The sequence below is a fragment of the Condylura cristata genome, unplaced genomic scaffold (genome assembly GCF_000260355.1).
Source record: "Condylura cristata isolate star-nosed mole 26May11 unplaced genomic scaffold, ConCri1.0 scaffold00031, whole genome shotgun sequence".
NCBI classification, from domain to species: domain Eukaryota; kingdom Metazoa; phylum Chordata; class Mammalia; order Eulipotyphla; family Talpidae; genus Condylura; species Condylura cristata.
The window spans coordinates 23,868,658-23,885,832 of NW_004567132.1; the positions used below are offsets into that span (position 1 = coordinate 23,868,658).

At 37.8% G+C, this 17,175-nt stretch overlaps 1 protein-coding gene across 1 annotated transcript in view; it reads left to right on the forward strand.

Annotated features, from left to right (window-relative positions):
• The window catches only part of DNAH6 (dynein, axonemal, heavy chain 6), a 154,680-nt gene that overhangs the window by 34,063 nt on the left and 103,442 nt on the right, over positions 1 to 17,175 (forward strand). Inside the window, exons 14-25 of the mRNA XM_004691585.1 lie at positions 556 to 807; positions 1,190 to 1,318; positions 2,392 to 2,505; positions 3,015 to 3,158; positions 5,605 to 5,817; positions 6,504 to 6,596; positions 8,316 to 8,435; positions 10,526 to 10,706; positions 13,708 to 13,804; positions 14,955 to 15,174; positions 16,488 to 16,652; positions 16,753 to 16,863. Coding sequence (XP_004691642.1) covers positions 556 to 807; positions 1,190 to 1,318; positions 2,392 to 2,505; positions 3,015 to 3,158; positions 5,605 to 5,817; positions 6,504 to 6,596; positions 8,316 to 8,435; positions 10,526 to 10,706; positions 13,708 to 13,804; positions 14,955 to 15,174; positions 16,488 to 16,652; positions 16,753 to 16,863 — 1,839 coding nt within the window. The remainder of the gene's footprint in view (positions 1 to 555; positions 808 to 1,189; positions 1,319 to 2,391; positions 2,506 to 3,014; positions 3,159 to 5,604; positions 5,818 to 6,503; positions 6,597 to 8,315; positions 8,436 to 10,525; positions 10,707 to 13,707; positions 13,805 to 14,954; positions 15,175 to 16,487; positions 16,653 to 16,752; positions 16,864 to 17,175) is intronic.

Below are 17,175 nucleotides of genomic sequence, written 5' to 3' on the forward strand. Positions count from 1 at the left end.
GGGGAAAAGGGTTCCCCCAATTGGAGAGTCTCTTGACAAGAAAGTAGGAAAAACACTGTCCCCCTAAAGATAGGAATTCAGTCTAATAAAAATGGATGTTTAGTATTCAGTTAGAGGTAGTAAAAGTACTTATTAAAGGATAATAGGGCATGGGCAGCCAACCAGAAACACGGCCTGTCTACCTCAGGAGATGCTTTGGGAAAATCACTGCTGAGCACGCATGCTTCGAAGTTCAGATATGACAACTGAGCATCCTCTTGAAACATGTTGTCTCTGTAAACTTTAAGTATTGGCACTTAATACTACTAGAGGACAGAAGAGAACAGGAAGATAAACATTGACTAGAGTACTTACTCATTTCAGCCTGAACATTTCATTCCTGGGCCTGCTTACCTATATTGTAGCAATGACAATATGTGACATCCAACATACTCTCTTCCACTGTGTGGTTCAGTGTGGCATTCATGGTACACAGAGGCTATCTCTCGTTAGACAAAACTGAAAGGGTAGACAGAACTCTGATTTATTAAATGAGCAGCCAATGTTTTTATTCAGATTGAAAGCCTTGAAGATGAAGGGAACATAGTGATTCAGATGTACAAACTCATTGAACAGTATCAGGTTCCCACACCTCCTGAAGACTTTGCTGTTTTTGCAACAATGAAGCCCTCTATTGTTGCTGTTCGGAATGCTATTGATAAAGCCGTGGGTGACAGAGAAGCATGTATTAAACAATTTTGTCTGCATTTGGGTAGAGATCTTGAAGATTTAAGCAATGAAGTGAATGAAATAAAGTTGCAAGCACAGGTAAGCGAAAGTAGAATTTTAAAAGGTATGAAATTTAATTGTAATTAAATCATTTAGAGCTCCTGTTGCAATTTAATCTGACTTTCGTATTTTAAGATTTTGTTCTAACTAAATTAACAGTGGCTTTGAGGTGCTATTTAAAACTGAAAGTATTTCTAAATCTCTTTTTAAAATCCAGATGAATTCTTAATTATTGGAAGCAAAGCAGATATGTAGACTTCTTGGTCTACCATTTTAACATTTCTTCTAAAAATCAGAGTGAAAAGAACTTTAAAATACATTTTTAAAAAATGATTATTGATTTGCTTTATTTAATGGTTTACATCAAAAAGTAGGAATGTACAAACTATCAAACATAATCAAAACTATGTTAATTTTACAGGATCCACAGATTTTGGATATTAATGCTGATCCAGACAAAATAAAGGTCATATTGAAAGAACTACAAGTAGTTTTAGATGATCTCCAAAAACGTGCATTTCAATATAAATCCTATCAAAAGAATTTTAAGGTAATTACAGATCTATACATCTCTTTATAAAACGTGGATATACTTGACTTTGATACAATGTGACTGTATACATTCAGTGTTTGAACACAATTTGTTAGTGATTGTCCTGAAAAAGTCTGAAATATAAAGCATGTTTTTGTTCCTTGCCTTTGAAATTTAAAGATTAGTACACATGAGACAAGATATCTTGCTTATTAAAAAATAGCTATGTTGGCCCTCTCTGGCGACGTGGCGGGTTAAAGCACAGCACAAAGAAGCTAAAGCCAATTCTGCATGCGTTCGATTCCCGCCTGCCCCGGAGGTGACCACATGGCGCGGCAGACCTCTCCTGGCCCGCCCGTTGCTCCCCTCAGCAGCGTACTTTGTCGATCTGCCTGTTCTGCTCCCCGCTCTGTCTCTGGTGAATCCTCTTTTGGATTCACTTTTGTTGTTGATTTCTAGCTTCATACTGAGATCAGAAAAGATAATTGGTAGGATTTCCATCATCTTAAATTTGCTAAGACTTGTTTTGTGTCTTTTCTATCTATTGTTACCTCTCCTAGGTAATCCATGTGTTTTTTTTTTAAATAAAGAATGTTCTGCTATTGGATAGAATGCTCAAAACCATAGCTAATCACAGGGCCACGACTTTTATGCAACCAAACCTGTGGCAATTTTTCCACCTTTGAGCCCAGGCAATCTCAAAATCTTCTCATGAAAATAGTTCTTCAGGTTTTCCTTTCTAAGGGTGCATAGATACCCTACCAGGTTAAAAAGAAGTTTGAAAAAAGAGAAAAAATGGGTTGTCCTCTCCATATTACCTTGTAATATTTAATGTATTTGGGGAATATTTAAGTTCTAAGGAAAGGTAAAGAGTTATATTTTGCATCCAAGTGGAAATTTGAATATACGTGGAATTTTGTGATTTATTTTCTTTTTCATTTGTTTCTACCTCATCTTTTCTCTCCCATTTAGGACTCATCCATTTTCTGATAAGTAGTTATTATATCTAGAATTATTATTAGGAAAATAATATAAGATCTTTATATCTGAAAACTAAATAGTGAGTGCATTTTACTTATCATATTTTAAAGGTGGAAGTGTCCAAGTTTGATGCTTTGGAAGAAGTTAGTGCTGAATTGAAGCTCAAACAATTGCTCTGGGATTCTTTATATGAATGGGATCAACTCCATGAAGAATGGTCAAAGGTAAAAAAATAATAATAAAAAATAAAAAAACAACAAAAAGAAAACTTTAATTCTTAAATCATTTTGTATTAATTAAATTTAAAAGTTCAATATAAATTGTAATTTTAAAATAATATGATGTAATCTTAATTTTAGTTAAGACATGTAATGCTATAATTTTATAGAAATTGCTTGAAGGTCTTTTTTTCTGTCATTATATACCATAGAGCAGACTGCATTATTATAAGATTGGCTTTAGCAAACTTTCTCTTTACAAAAGTTTTGCCTCAAGAATAAATTATAAGGACTGTAGTACTGTATTTGATGGGAGATAAGGATATAAAGAACTCACCAAGAGATGTTTGTTATACTATTCAATTTTAATAAATAAAGCCATTTGTAATATAGAATTCACTTGGATAGGCATTCACTACTGAGAAATTCTGAGTAAAGGGGGAAAAATTATTTTAAGCTTTCCTTTTATGATGTCTTAGCTTCTATTTTTCTTTTTTAACTTCTAATTTTCACAGTCCAAATTTGACTGCCTGGATCCAGAACTCCTCAACAGTCAAGTTTCTAAATATGCCAAATTTGTGACTCAATTGGAAAAAGGGTTGCCACCCAACAGTGTAGTACCCCAGCTAAAAAGCAAGGTGGAAAGCATGAAAGAAAAGGTAAATTCAGTAAAGGTTATTTCCAAATCTTCAGTTTAAACAGGTACAATTTCCTGTGAACAAGAACAAGTTAGGAATTTCTGTTTAATCTTCCTTGCAGAGAGAGGAGAGAGGACAGACACATTCAAGTTTTGCAGAAAGTCACAGGCTGCAGCCTTTTCTTCATCTGATCAAATCATGTCACTGAATACCATGTCTACAAAAAATTCTCAATCTTAGGGTCTTCCAAGTATTAGGGGAATGAGTACAGAGATAAGTTGTGAGGATGCCAAGCTCCTGACCCACTCAGATCTTATACAGTCAGATGAAGCCAAAGGTGTCCATTTACACCATGTGCCATCTTCCAGGTGTGCCATGATACAAAGAATGTTCAGGACCCTAGTTGGTGTGTAGGGCTACCTCTTTGAAACCTGTAACTGCTAAATCAGTTCTTGAAATGAAAGAGAAAGGGGAACTGATTTTATCCTTTTAAGCAGTTTTCGATTTTTCAAAAAGATGAAAGGACTAAAAGCAGAAGTGGCTGGGAAAAGTAAGCAATGTTTTAGACACAGTGAAAAGCAAATTTCCACCCCACCCCACCCTTGAAAAGAGTGATTTTAATTTTCTGTATGGCAGAGTACACTAAATCTAGTTGGGATTTGAGTTGGAGTTGAGATTTGATGTTGCTATAATTACCATTCATATACCATATCCGTTAAATTGTTATAATGATACTTTAGGTTTAGGGTTATATTTGGTTGGTCAAAATTTTCTTTCTTTTTTTTTTTTCAATTTCTATTTCATTCTAATTTTGGGTCCTTCCTTTGTGTTGTGCCTAGACAGACTACTTCTTGCAGCTTTTCACTCGGTATTCGACTGTCATTTTACTCAATACTTTTTTTTTTAGATTTATTTATTTATACATGCAGAACTAGGGTACAGGCCAGAGGTGCAGGGGTGGTGAGAGGATCCACCAGAGACAGAGTGGGGAGCAGAACAGGCCAACTGACTAAGTACTGCTTACGGGAGCAGTGGGCCGGTCAGAAGAGGTCTGCCGCACCTTGTGGATCACCTAGGGACAGAAATTGAACTCATGCTGAAATGGCTCTAGTTCTTAGTGCTGTGCTTTACCCTGCTGTGCCACCAGGGATGGCCCATTACTCAATACCTGGGGGGAAAGATAAGGAGGAACATCTTTTATGTTCTTATTAAGCATATTTCTTAATTGCATCCTAATTCTCAGAATTCCGTTCTTTGCAAGTATTGCTCTCTTTCCTCCAGCTGCAGTAGTGGACCTAGAATTATTTTTGTCTCTCCCTCATGCGGAATTTTTATTTTTTTATTTTTTTTTTAATTTTTAAAAAAGATTTATTTATTTATTCATACAGAACTGGGGTACAGGCCAGAGGCTCAGGGGCAGCGAGAGGCTTCGCCAGAGACAGAGCGGGGAGTAGAATAGGCAGATCAACGAAGTACACTGCTGAGGGGAGCAGCGGGCGGGTCAGGAGAGGTCTGCCACGCCATGTGGATTTCCTCCGGGGCAGGCGGGGATCAAACTCATGCGGAAGTGGCTTAAGCTTCTTAGTGCAGTGCTTTAGCCCGCTGTGCCACCAGGGAGGGCCCTATTTTTTAATTTTCTTGTTACATTTCTCCAGTTATATACAAAGACCTACAATGGGTTATTTTCAATGTGAATTTGTATTGCTCTTTTCCATGCATACTTGTTCTATAGAGAGCATGGGAGAGATTAATGTTAGAGTTACAATAGTTGCTGATGTTCTCTACCCACCTCACCCCCAGACAGAACCATAGGTAGATTTTCTTAGGATTCTTCCCAAGCTCCAATGTGAACACCTCTGTATTTGTAACCTCCAAGGATTTCACACTCTCATACTACACTATACTCAGTCTTTAATGATTTATTTGTTCAGTTTGGTTGAATTTTCTATCTGACTCTAGGTCAGATATTTCTTGCTATGGAGAATTGTGTTGGTAGTCACTCCCCAAACTTTGAGTTACTTGGTTGCCTTGCAATCTCAGTCTGTGATAGGTTCAACAAGTTGATTTAAGTGTAAGTGTTATTCTTTTCAACTCTTTCTATTCCTGGTTTAAATCCAGCAGCCATGGGCTGTGTTTTTTTTTTTTTTTTTTTTAAAGATTTATTTATTTATTCATACAGAACTGGGGTACAGGCCAGAGGCTCAGGGACGGTGAGAGGCTTCACCAGAGACAGAGTGGGGAGCAGAACAGGCAGATTGACGAAGTACACTGCTGAGGGGAGCAGCGGGCGGGTCAGGAGAGGTCTGGCTCGCCATGTGGATTTCCTCCGGGGCAGGCGGGGATCAAACTCATGCGGAAGTGGCTTCAGATTCTCAGTGCTGTGCTTTAACCCGCTGCGCCACCAGGGAGGGCTTGGCTGTGTTTTTAAGATAAATGTAAAGTGCCTCTGAGAGTGTTTGTTTTCCAGCTTCCAGTTATCATTGACTTGAGGAACCCAACTTTGAAGGCTAGACATTGGGCAGCTATTGAACAGACAGTTGATGCTACATTAGTGGACCTTGAAGTTCCATTAACTTTGGAGAGACTTGTTGAGTTGCATGTTTTCCACTTTGGCCAAGAAATCCAAGACATTTCTGGGCAAGCTTCTGGAGAAGCCGCCTTAGAAACAATTCTTAAAAAGGTAAATCTGAAAAGATATGCATTCTGAAGCATGTGGAAGTTTTAATATTCATATTCACTTGATCATTTAAAGATCAGCAATTTTGGCTTTTGCCTAAATGGATTTTCAACATTGCATTATCTCAATATCAGTCACCCTGTTATTTCCTAACTTTATTATCATTGTTGTTGTCATAATTCTATAAATATCTTCTTTCTACTTGGCTAATAGGCCATTAAGAACTTGACAGCAACAAGGTTTGAAATATGCATGCTTATTTAAATAACCACATACCAAGGAAGCTCTGTTATACCAAAGTATGTTATCATTAAAACCAAAGACTCTGTAAAATACTTCCAAAAGACACGTAGAAAACTTCCCTCGTTGCAAAACTTTCTTCCTTACCCTCACCTGCTTACATGCCTAGTAGTTATCTGTATAAAAATACATTTTTTTCTCTTAATGAAAGCATAAAGTGGTAAAGAATACATATTAAAATACCACAAATCATTCTCATGCATTAACATTAGTCAATAAAATTCAACAAATTGATACCATAAAATCCATAAAGAAGATGTAAGAATTTTAAAGGGAGTAGGAGAGTGGGACAGTTGTGTGGAGTTTTCACTATTTTATTTCACATGCATTTACTGAGTGCCTAAACACGAGTGAAATTTAGATACACTAAGATTTAAATTATTTCTAAGGTGGAGGATTCTTGGAAAACAACCGAGTTTGTCGTTCTCCCTCATCGTGATTCCAAAGATGTTTTTATCCTAGGAGGCACAGATGACATACAGGTGGGTTACTAGGTTATTGTTATGGTTATGATAAAGATTCTAACTAGACCTAGTTCAAAGTATTCTATGAAAGATTATGATGAAAGAATTAGATGAGAGTTACTAAGTAGGAAAAATATGATTGGGAATGCATGTAAAAAAATTACATGAGTGTATATGAAATATTTAGCAAAATAATAAAAATACACATGTGTGTATGTGTGTTGTGTGTGTGTGTGTGTGTCTATGAGTTGTAATCTTACAGTTGATAACTCCTGAAGCATTTTGAAAATCCCAGAAATCAGTTATCATTGAAGTCACCATAGAATTCTTCTTAGACCAATCCTGGACCTTAAAGAGGTGATTTGATAGACTTAGACTTAGACTTTTTTTTTTGTACTGTGTGAATTTTTTAAATAATATAATAGTTTATTTTTACATCATTTTGTGCATTTTTTCATCTCAGTTCAGTTGTAATTCCCTTGAGCTTCCCATCACCAAATCACCCACCATTCATTTTTTTAATCTGAGGGTCTGATCATGCTCTTTTTTCTCCCTAAGTTTTATTGACTCACCTGTAGTTTACATAACTTCACACTGCCATATATGAATGTGCCTCACTTACCATCCTCCAAAAATCCAGTGCCACAACCCTGTCACAACCCTTCTCACCACCCCTTCCTCCTTCTACTCACCCCTTAACCCCCCTCCCTTTTGCTCTGGTAAGCAGAATATTATTCACTGAATCTTATAATTATTCTTAGTGTTTTGCTTCTTTATTCTCTTCAGTCAAACCATTTAAATGAGTGAATCAAAGAAATATAAATGAGCACTTCAGTTTTACAACACACTAAGAAACTAATTTCACTGGGATCTTTCGATTAGGAAGAAGATGACCTTGCTTTGTGAACTTAAGAAGCTAAATCTAACACACATTATATTCTTAGTGACTTAAAATCCAAAGACACATTTGTTTAACCAAGGAATCTGGTTCTTATGGACTAATTTAAAAAGCAGATCCTGGTCCACTAGGGTGTACCCAGGTCATAACTGGAGTTGGAATGACTTTTCAGGTGTATGTTGAAAGAGCAAAACCAGAACTCAACTCCATGCAGTGGCTGGGAGAGCAGATTCTCAGTCAATATGAGGTCAAGTGATGCCAGGTGTTGGAGTCTATGCTCTCAAGAAGTTTATAACTTAAATAGAGCAATTAAAATATTTTATATTAACAGATATGTTTTTTAGTTGCATAAGGAAAAGAAGGGTAAAGAGGGAAAGGGAAAAATGTGAACATTCAAAACTTGACATGAATCAGTTCAGTTTTCCTCTTGCTTAAAATAATTGAGGGAAAGAGATGTTTCATTTGATAGAGAAGATGGCTAATTTTGCAAGTTTTGACTATTTTAAGAAATAAAGACCTGGATGGTCAAATGGTGTATGTGTGTGTGAGTGTGTGTGTCTACCAAAAAGTAGGTAGAGAAAAGAGAGTTGAACCAAAAAGAAGAAGAAGAAGAAAACTTGTGTCATTAATAACTACAGAAATTTCCCTTGATGACCTCTGAAAGACCATCATAGTGGACTGTAGGCCATGAGGAAGAGTAAGAAGTGGATGAATAGGAAAGAGTTTAAACTTCTCATTTAAATAGTTGGCTTTTAAATGAACTCTTGGGCTTCAATAGTTATAATTATCTGTGTTGGCAGAAACATATGCTGTTGTATATGTATTCTCCTCCTTTGAAGGTCCTTCTTGATGACAGCACCATCAACATTGCCACCATTGCCTCTTCACGTTATGTTGGCCCACTGAAAAGTCGAGTGGATGACTGGTATAAACACCTTGCTTTATTTAATCAGACTCTGGTAAGGAGAATTTAATTTATGAATTCAGATAATTGGAGCACCATACAATTTTAGAAATTATCTGTTTAATCAATCAATAATACTATGTAGTTTAGATGGAAGATTTAATTTTGACAACTTATGATGTTTAGTAGATAAGGAAAATGCAAACTTTAAGCTCTTCTCCATATAATTTTCTATCTCAGTGTTATTACCATCACCCTTTTTAATAGTTATCATTGCTGTTTAAACAAAAAAAAATGTCATAAAACAGTAACAGTTCTGTGAGTCAGAAGTTTGGGCATGACTTAACTGGCTTTCTCACTGAGGGTTTCACATATTTCATCAAGATGTGGACCAAGACCAGGTTCTCATCAGAGGTTCTTAAGAAAAGATACACTTCAAGTTCATTCAACTTCATGGAAAAAGTCATTTCCTTGTACCTTAGGAGAAAGGTCTTCAACTGCTGGCTGGATGTCAGCCAGAGATCATCCTTAGCTACTGCATGGAAAAGTTTTTTGCCCTGTAGACTTCCCCAACATGGCAACTTACAAATAAGAGAAAGTCTCCTGGCAAGACAAATATCACCACCTTATACATCTTGTTACTTCTGTCATATTCTGTATCCCTAGAAGCAAGTTGCAAGTGTCATCCACCTTCAAGGATCGAGGATCACACAAGGGTATGACCACCAGATTGTGTAGGCTACCTAAAAAGTCTTGCCACAACAACCTCCTATTTATTGGAAAATAATCACTGTTGTTTGAGGTCTCCTCTGTTGTTTTATTCTTCCTTGGATCATCCCATAATAAGCCAAAGAACCCACTTACAAAGATTTCACTTTGATCCTACCCATTCTCTTTCCTAGATTTTTCACATTTTAGTTTGCCTTTAATTATATTTAGGTGGCTATATGTTGTAATATCAAAAGGTATCTCTGAAGTAATGAATGCACTAAATAGGAAAAGAGAACGTTTTCCAACTTTAGTTCATAGAGATCTTTTCAGGCACATATCCTCATCAATGAACTCCTTAAAATCTGCCCTCTTGGCCCTCCTTGGTGGCGCAGCGGGTTAAAGCACAGCACTGAGAATCTAAAGCCGCTTCCGCATGAGTTCGATTCCCACCTGCCCCGGAGGTGACCACATGGCGAGGCAGACCTCTCCTGACCCGCCCACTGCTCCCCTCAGCAGTGTACTTCGTCGATCTGCCTGTTCTGTTTCCCACTCTGTCTCTGGTGAAGCCTCTCGCCGTCCCTGAGCCTCTGGCCTGTACCCCAGTTCTGTATGCACAAATAAATAAATCTTTAAAAAAAAAAATCTGCCCTCTTTCCAGCCTTCTGTACTGATGGCTGAGCCCTATGAAGGGGAGTACAGATCAAAGAACAAAGCATGTTTTCACAGAGAATCCTCAGTAGAAGCCAGGGCTCAGTGGGGCCCCTCCACGGAGTTAGCAAAGGTGTAAGGCCTGCCGTAAGCCACGGGGTGGTTGTGACAAGGGGTTAGTCAGAACCCCCATATCTGGAGTAACAAGTGAGACACAGATTTCGGCCTTCATGTGCATTGACAGGAGGCAGAGAGGAAGGGTGAGGTCTGCAGACCAGTTCTAATACTGCATTTCTGGTTTCTTCAACTGGCAGTGATTATCTCTATGAGGAGAGGTGAAGAGTGATTATCTTTTCTCAGTCTCCTGTATTATCACATTTTGTCACAAACAGCTTTTACTTTTTTATTTAAATTTTTTAAGGAGTGAAGAATATAGAAACAATTGAAGCGAAAAAGAAGCATCTTTTTTTCCATAATCATGTCTATATTTGGAGATAAACTTACTACTTCCCAATTGTTCATATTTCTCCAAGTAAGCATGTGGCTTACCTCTAGAATATCTGCTGGGAATGTTAATTTTATTTCTCTGAGTCCATTCTAGTTACCACATACTAGTTTCATTATAACTCTACTCAGGTGAAAGTGGCTTGAATCAGATTGGGGTTAAGTTTTGGAGAAGTTCCGAAACAAAAACAGATACAGTGAGGGCCCATGTAATCATTTTCAGAGTAATTATATTTTTCAGTTTGATGTTTAAAATTTAGCAATATCCATATTTTCTTCTAGGAAGAGTGGCTGACATGTCAGAGAAACTGGCTCTATCTAGAAAGTATTTTTAATGCTCCAGATATTCAGAGACAATTGCCTGCAGAGGCCAAAATGTTCCTTCAAGTGGATAAGTCATGGAAAGAAATCATGAGGAAGGTGAACCGGCTGCCTAATGCTTTACGAGCGGCAACTCAACCAGGTATAAAACAATCATTTTTTAAAACAGACAAAAATTAAGACTTTAAAATCATGTACAATGTTTATTACTAGTAAGAGACATATGGTATGTGGAACAATCACCCCTTAATTCTAGTTAGCAATGATGACCGGGAATATTTGTAATACAGTTGACACTCATGCGAAGCTATGTGAATTGAACATCATTCTTTTTATTGTTGGCATCTAGTAGTAATAGTAGTATTAACATCATTATCTGTTAATAGTACTTAATAATAGTAATAGTATTAGTACTACTATTTTATTATATATAATAATCTAATCGTATTTAGTAATAGTTTTAACATCATTATCTTTTAACAGTATTAACTTTTAGTTAGTTCATTGCTTTGGTGCTAACTTGGGGGTACACTCCACTTCAGACACAAAGCGCAGGGCTGCCTCCGTTGGTTTCTATCCAACCTACAACCTTGTCTTCATACTTCAGGTGCCAATCACAAGCTCAGATTATTAGTAGTGATTCTGACTGGCTATAAAACAAGAGTTTCCAAACCCTCCTCACATTTGCTAGAGGGCACACAAACTCAGAAATCCTATTTACTCACAGTATCACTGATTTATTTCCAAGGATAAAAATCAACAGTCAGATGGAAGAGCTGCATAGGGCAATGTATGTAGAAAAGGCACTTAGCTTAGCCTCTCCAGGTGTGCTGTTCTTCTCAGCTCTTCAGTTCTTCACCAACATAGAAGGTCTCCATAGCTGCCTCCTCTTGGGTTTTCCGGAGTCTACATTACATGCATTCCAGTAGTCAATTTCCAGCTCCCCACCCCCAGGGGAGAGGAAATAAGGTTAGAGGTTCTACTCTCTATTCAAGTTGGTTTAGGTGTTACCCAAATAGTCACCTCCTTCACATAACAAAAGATATCTTTAATACTCAGAACACTTAGGAAATCCAAGACTTTTAGGAACTGTTAGGCAACAGCTGTTAATGAAAACCAAATATGTATGTGAAATATATCTTCTTTATCTAATTAAACAAAATATGTGTTTCTTATAAATAACAATATTACAGCATAAAATGATGGAATTAAAAACTTGAAAACTTTGGGATTTCTGGATATGCCCACATTCCTTGCTTCTTGGTCCCATCCAGCCATAGTTACAACAATCCAACCTCTGCTTTTATCATCACATCTCCTTCCCCACCTCTGGCTCTCATTTATAAGGACCCCTGTGAATATAATGGATGGTCCAAGATAATCTCCATATCTCATTACCTTTAACTTCATCACATATACCAAGTTCCTTCATGCAGATGAACTAATATATCCACAGATTTGAGGATTAAATGTAGACATCTCTGAAAGGCTTTATTCTCCCTACCACACAATTTAATGTGCATATCCAAATCTTTTGCTGCAAAGATATTAATACATTTTATTTCAGAGTGCTGCCCCAACCTTTACTAGATTTAGTGAAATTTTAAAGATTTATTCCAAAGTATAACTGGTCCTAAAGATTTCAAAAAACTAATGTGGACCTGTGTTTATCATTTTAAGAGCTGGAGTAAAATTAGACATTGCCAAGGGGCTAGGAGTTCCTAGGGACTGGTGAGTGTATGTGTGTAATGGAAGACTTTTGATAAAGTATTCTTTAAGCAGAAATCTTAAGGAAGGAGAAATTGTGACATTTATGTGGATTTGAAGGAGGAACTTTTAAAAGTTGAGAGTGCAACGGTAAAAACCCAAATGTTAGACTCTAAGCAAGAAGCCAGAGAGGGCTGTGACAGAATGTGATAGGCACCAGAGCTGAAAAGTTAAGTGAAATATGAATCTTAGTGCTCAAGGTACTGTAGTTTAGTGGAAAAGGAGCAGGACCCCACTGCCACACTTTCAGCACCTAAATATGGCAGAGGAAACAGGAGATATGAGTAAGGAAGTCACAGAGAGGGTAGAATGCACAAGGAGAAAGGCTTAGAAGTGAGGCCAGAAAGGCAAGTAGGGTTTAGTGTGGGGTTGTATAAAAGACCCCAACCCAAAAGGGGGGCTCCTTTGCTCTCTAGGGAAATAATGCACCAGGAAGCACTGGGTATAACTGAACCAAGCAAGTCTCTACTAAAGATTCATACATGAGGAGTTTCACCTTGCTCCTCAGTGGAATTTAGAAGGGAACATTGACAGGGAGGTCCACAAGGTAGGGCAGAGAAGAACAATGTTTTAGCTAGTTGTGGGTTGGCCTATGCCCAGGCATGTGCAGGTGAATGACATACACCTGTGCATGTGGGCACTGGGCCACCTCCTTCCAAGAAATTATGAGCTACTCAGTCAGGATCGAATGTTTTTTTGTCTACCATGGCACCTGTGGCCAGATTGTTTGGATAGGGCTTTCCAGTCCATGCTTTCATTTACTTGTTCAAACAAGTCTGAGGTAACTCTGTCGGCTCACAGTTTCTTTTACTTAGGATGTACAGTTGAGAGTTAGATTGGGTCATTGATCACATAGAACCTTCAAGACCATGATAAAGACTGGATTTGATTCTTGGACAGCTGGGGAGCCATGAACTGTGATAGGCACCAGAGTTACAAAGTTAAGTGAAACATGTATCTTAGCGAAAAAGGAAAAGGACCCCAATGCCACACTTTCAGCATCTGAATATGGCAGAAGAAATAGAAGCTATGAGTAAGAAAGTGACAAAGAATATAGTTTTTGGAGAATGACTTTGCTTGGAAGGTTAGGGAGAAGGCAATCATTTAGCTCTGATTTGTGTACTCTCCAATCCCTAAAGTGAAGGATGTCAGCTAAAATTATTGCAAAATAAATACATTAATGCTGAAATTACTATTAAATGTAGTAGTTAACTTTTTTGGCCAAATTGTCCCCTGATTTTTCATTTATTTGATCATTCTTTTATCAAATAAAGCCAAACCTTCTAAAATATTAGTATCACATTTTATATCCACATAAAATTATATTCTCTATGTATGTGAACACAATTTTATTAATATCATTTTTCAATAAACAGGACTCCTGGAGACTTTTCAAAATAATAATGCACTCCTTGACCAAATTCAGAAGTGTCTAGAGACATATTTAGAATCAAAAAGAGTTATCTTTCCAAGGTAAGCTTATAAAAAAACCTGTTACATCCTGACTTTATTGTATTAATTTCTATATCTTAATTTCTACCTAATCATTGCCTTTTGTATACCCTTCTGTAATAGGCTGGTTTCTTCCTGTCCACTGGGCAAAAATAAAAATCTAGATGGAGTCACACTCATGTTATGGTCATTCTAGATAATAATACAAAAAAAAAAATCTTGTTACTTTAATTCAGTAAATGATCTGTAAAAATCTTGTTACTTTAATTCAGTAAATGATCTGTAGTAACCATAACTCTGAACTTGTTTCAATAAAACTCTCCCCTTCTCTAGCCCAACCTTGTGACAGGGCTAATTGGGTTAGTAGTGATGAAGGTATGTGGTAACCAACCCTTTCCTGTAAGGTTTCTGAGGTTTCCAGGTTTGGGGCAGGAAAGGGAGGAGCAGGAAGATGGTGTGAGAAGCTTGACATGACTGACCCTTCTGGCCCCATCTCCCTCAGTGGGGGGGCCACCAAGAACTCTTTCTCACTCCTCCAACCCCAAGGCATTTGTCATAGGCCACTTGCTTCACATAGATTATGTGTCTTCTCTGACTGGGCATTCATCATTCTCTGTCTTCCCTGAGCTTCCAAGTGTGCCCTTTCTCCATACTTTACCTCTTCATGCCTCCAAATGACCTCTTGGGCAAGATCTAAGAACACCCCATACAGGATCATGCCAGCATGGCCCACATATGTCTAATCATGGGATCAAATTAGGCTGCTGCAACTACCCATCCATATACTTGAATAGTATCGAATACCAAGTGTATCTGAGGTACCTGGCTAAATTCTAGGCAAAACAGTACTATATGTTCACCATAGCCAAATAATAGACATATGAACAAATCATTATCATAACAAGCACTAGCAATTTTTACAATTTCTATAAAAACACATCTGTGTTTTATTTATCAGGCAATAATTCTACATGTTCAGGATGCATCTGCACTGATCTTTATAACAATCTATTTAGAAAACTGTATTCCCCTCTCTCCAGAAACCAAGTACCAGTGGGTTATGGGTTCAGGAAAATAGTACACTGGAAAGAGCTATGGCTAAGAATTACAGCATTCGTGTGAGGCTTTGCTTCAATTTCAAGTTATATTTCAAGTATTTTCTTTAATCCAGATTTTACTTCCTATCAAATGATGAACTTCTGGAGATTTTGGCCCAGACAAGGAATCCCCAAGCTGTGCAGCCACACTTAAGGAAATGCTTTGACTCCATTTCAAAGCTCGAATTTGCTCTCATGCCTCCTGCAGAAGGAAAAATTCCTGGTGTTGATGGAGAACCAGAAAAGGTTTTTACAAATGATATTTTAGCGATGCTGTCACCAGAGGGAGAAAGGGTAAGATGCTTTTTGTTTATAATTCTTCACCAGTAAACTCTTTTACTCCTACAGAGTTGAGGTTAGAGCTTTATTCATTCTCACTCTAAGCACTCATCAAGTGCTACTATGTACTGGTAATTTATTGGCTCAGTTTCACAGATTACTAAAATAAAATGCTTACTTTCAAAGAATACAAAGTCTAGTGGAGACATAGTCAAACACACAGTTGAAAACTAACATGTTAAATGCAATGACAGAGGCACATGCCCTATTCTTGGGAACAGGGTGGGGAAAACTGGAGCCATGTCTTAAATCTTGACAAGAGGCAGTAAGAATGGACTGTGAGCTACAAGTGTTCTACTGCCAGGCCACCTGGGTTCAGGTCCCACCCTCTTAATCTCACCTATAGAATGGGATTAGTAGTAAAACCAGTTACTGAAACACTGAGGCACAAGGATCACATGTAAATTACTTAAACAGTCCCCACAGTGGGCCACTGAAGTGTTAGTTGTTATTGTCAGCAGTGGCATCTCCTGGCAGATCGTGAATACCAAGCTGTGGGGCAAACAAGTGACTCCACAGAGGATGCACACATGTACACAAACATACATTAATACACATGCACAGACATTCATACATTCTCACACAGGGAGCCAAGGAAGATGGAAGGAGATAGAGAGGGAGAGTATTTCATACAGAGGAACTGTGTGGGGAAAATGCCAAGTCTTTCAGCCCAATAAGAGCACAGTGGTGTGTCTACAGGAATGATAGGAGCCTATAAACATTTTACTTATCCTTAATTAGCCTGTTTATAAAAGAATATGCTTATCACTAGCACTGAAGATACGGGAGTGGACCAAGACTAGGATTTAGGGAAAACATGACATTAAATGGAGGATAGAAGAGGAAGAGTTCATGTAGGAAACCAAGATGAGCAGGGCCAGTGAGGTCATTGAAAACCCAAGAAATCATAGGAAAAGCACTGAAAACTGTCAATTGTACCTGACAATCGGGAGCCTTCATGAGTTAAAATTGAAAGGTAAATCTCTATTTTAAGCTGGCGCCAAAAACCAGATGACAGCAAACAGGAAAAGACAAGGAATATGTTTTGCACGTGTAAATTTTTCTTTTTTAATAAGTTGACTCCAAAAGGAAATAGTAAAATAAAACACTAAGGTGGGGTGTGGGGAGAGGTTTAGCACGGGCTATCAATAGAAAGTTCCAGTACTTGTTTCAGCAACAACTCAGGGTTCTATTATGGAAATACACAGGCTGGCTAGCCTGTTGAGTCCCGAACCGCCACCCATGCTGTCTTTGCTCTGCTGATCTAGGTTAGTTTGGGGAAAGGCCTTAAAGCCCGAGGCAATGTGGAAGAATGGCTTGGTAAGGTAGAAGAAGCCATGTTCACCTCTCTGCGTCGCCTGTGCAAAGCTGCCATCGCTGACTATCAAGGGAAACCGAGGACAACGTGGGTGATTTCTGGTCACCCTTCTCAAGTAACTTCCATCGCTTAAATTCCCTTCTGCTTTTTTTTTTTTTGGAGCGGGAGTCTGGGGATAGATGCATCACACACTTAAGGAAGATATTTCCCTGCAGGTGATCTTGACCATTTCCCAAATTATGTGGTGCCGTGACTTGACAGAGTGTTTGGAAAGAGATTCTGATCAGTTGGAGGCCCTGGAAGATTTTGAAAAAGTAAACTTTGAGGTGAGATATTGAACAGAGTGATAATGAACAGATTGCTGTACAAGATGGTCTCCATGGTTTTCATTGGCATGATTAATGCATATTCACTGCATCTCAGAATTTTAATACTCATCTCGCCAAGTTTTGGGGTTCTCAGTAAAATCTTTTAAAGTTTTCTTAGGGAGACTAACTTGTTTTCTGTGGTATTTATATGGATACTTATAAAAATAGAAGATTCAAACAATTCAAAAAGAAATGTTATAGTTTGCAACATTTAAGGAGACATTTTATTACATATGTCCTAGATATCTCACACGGAAGTGGCTTGGTAAA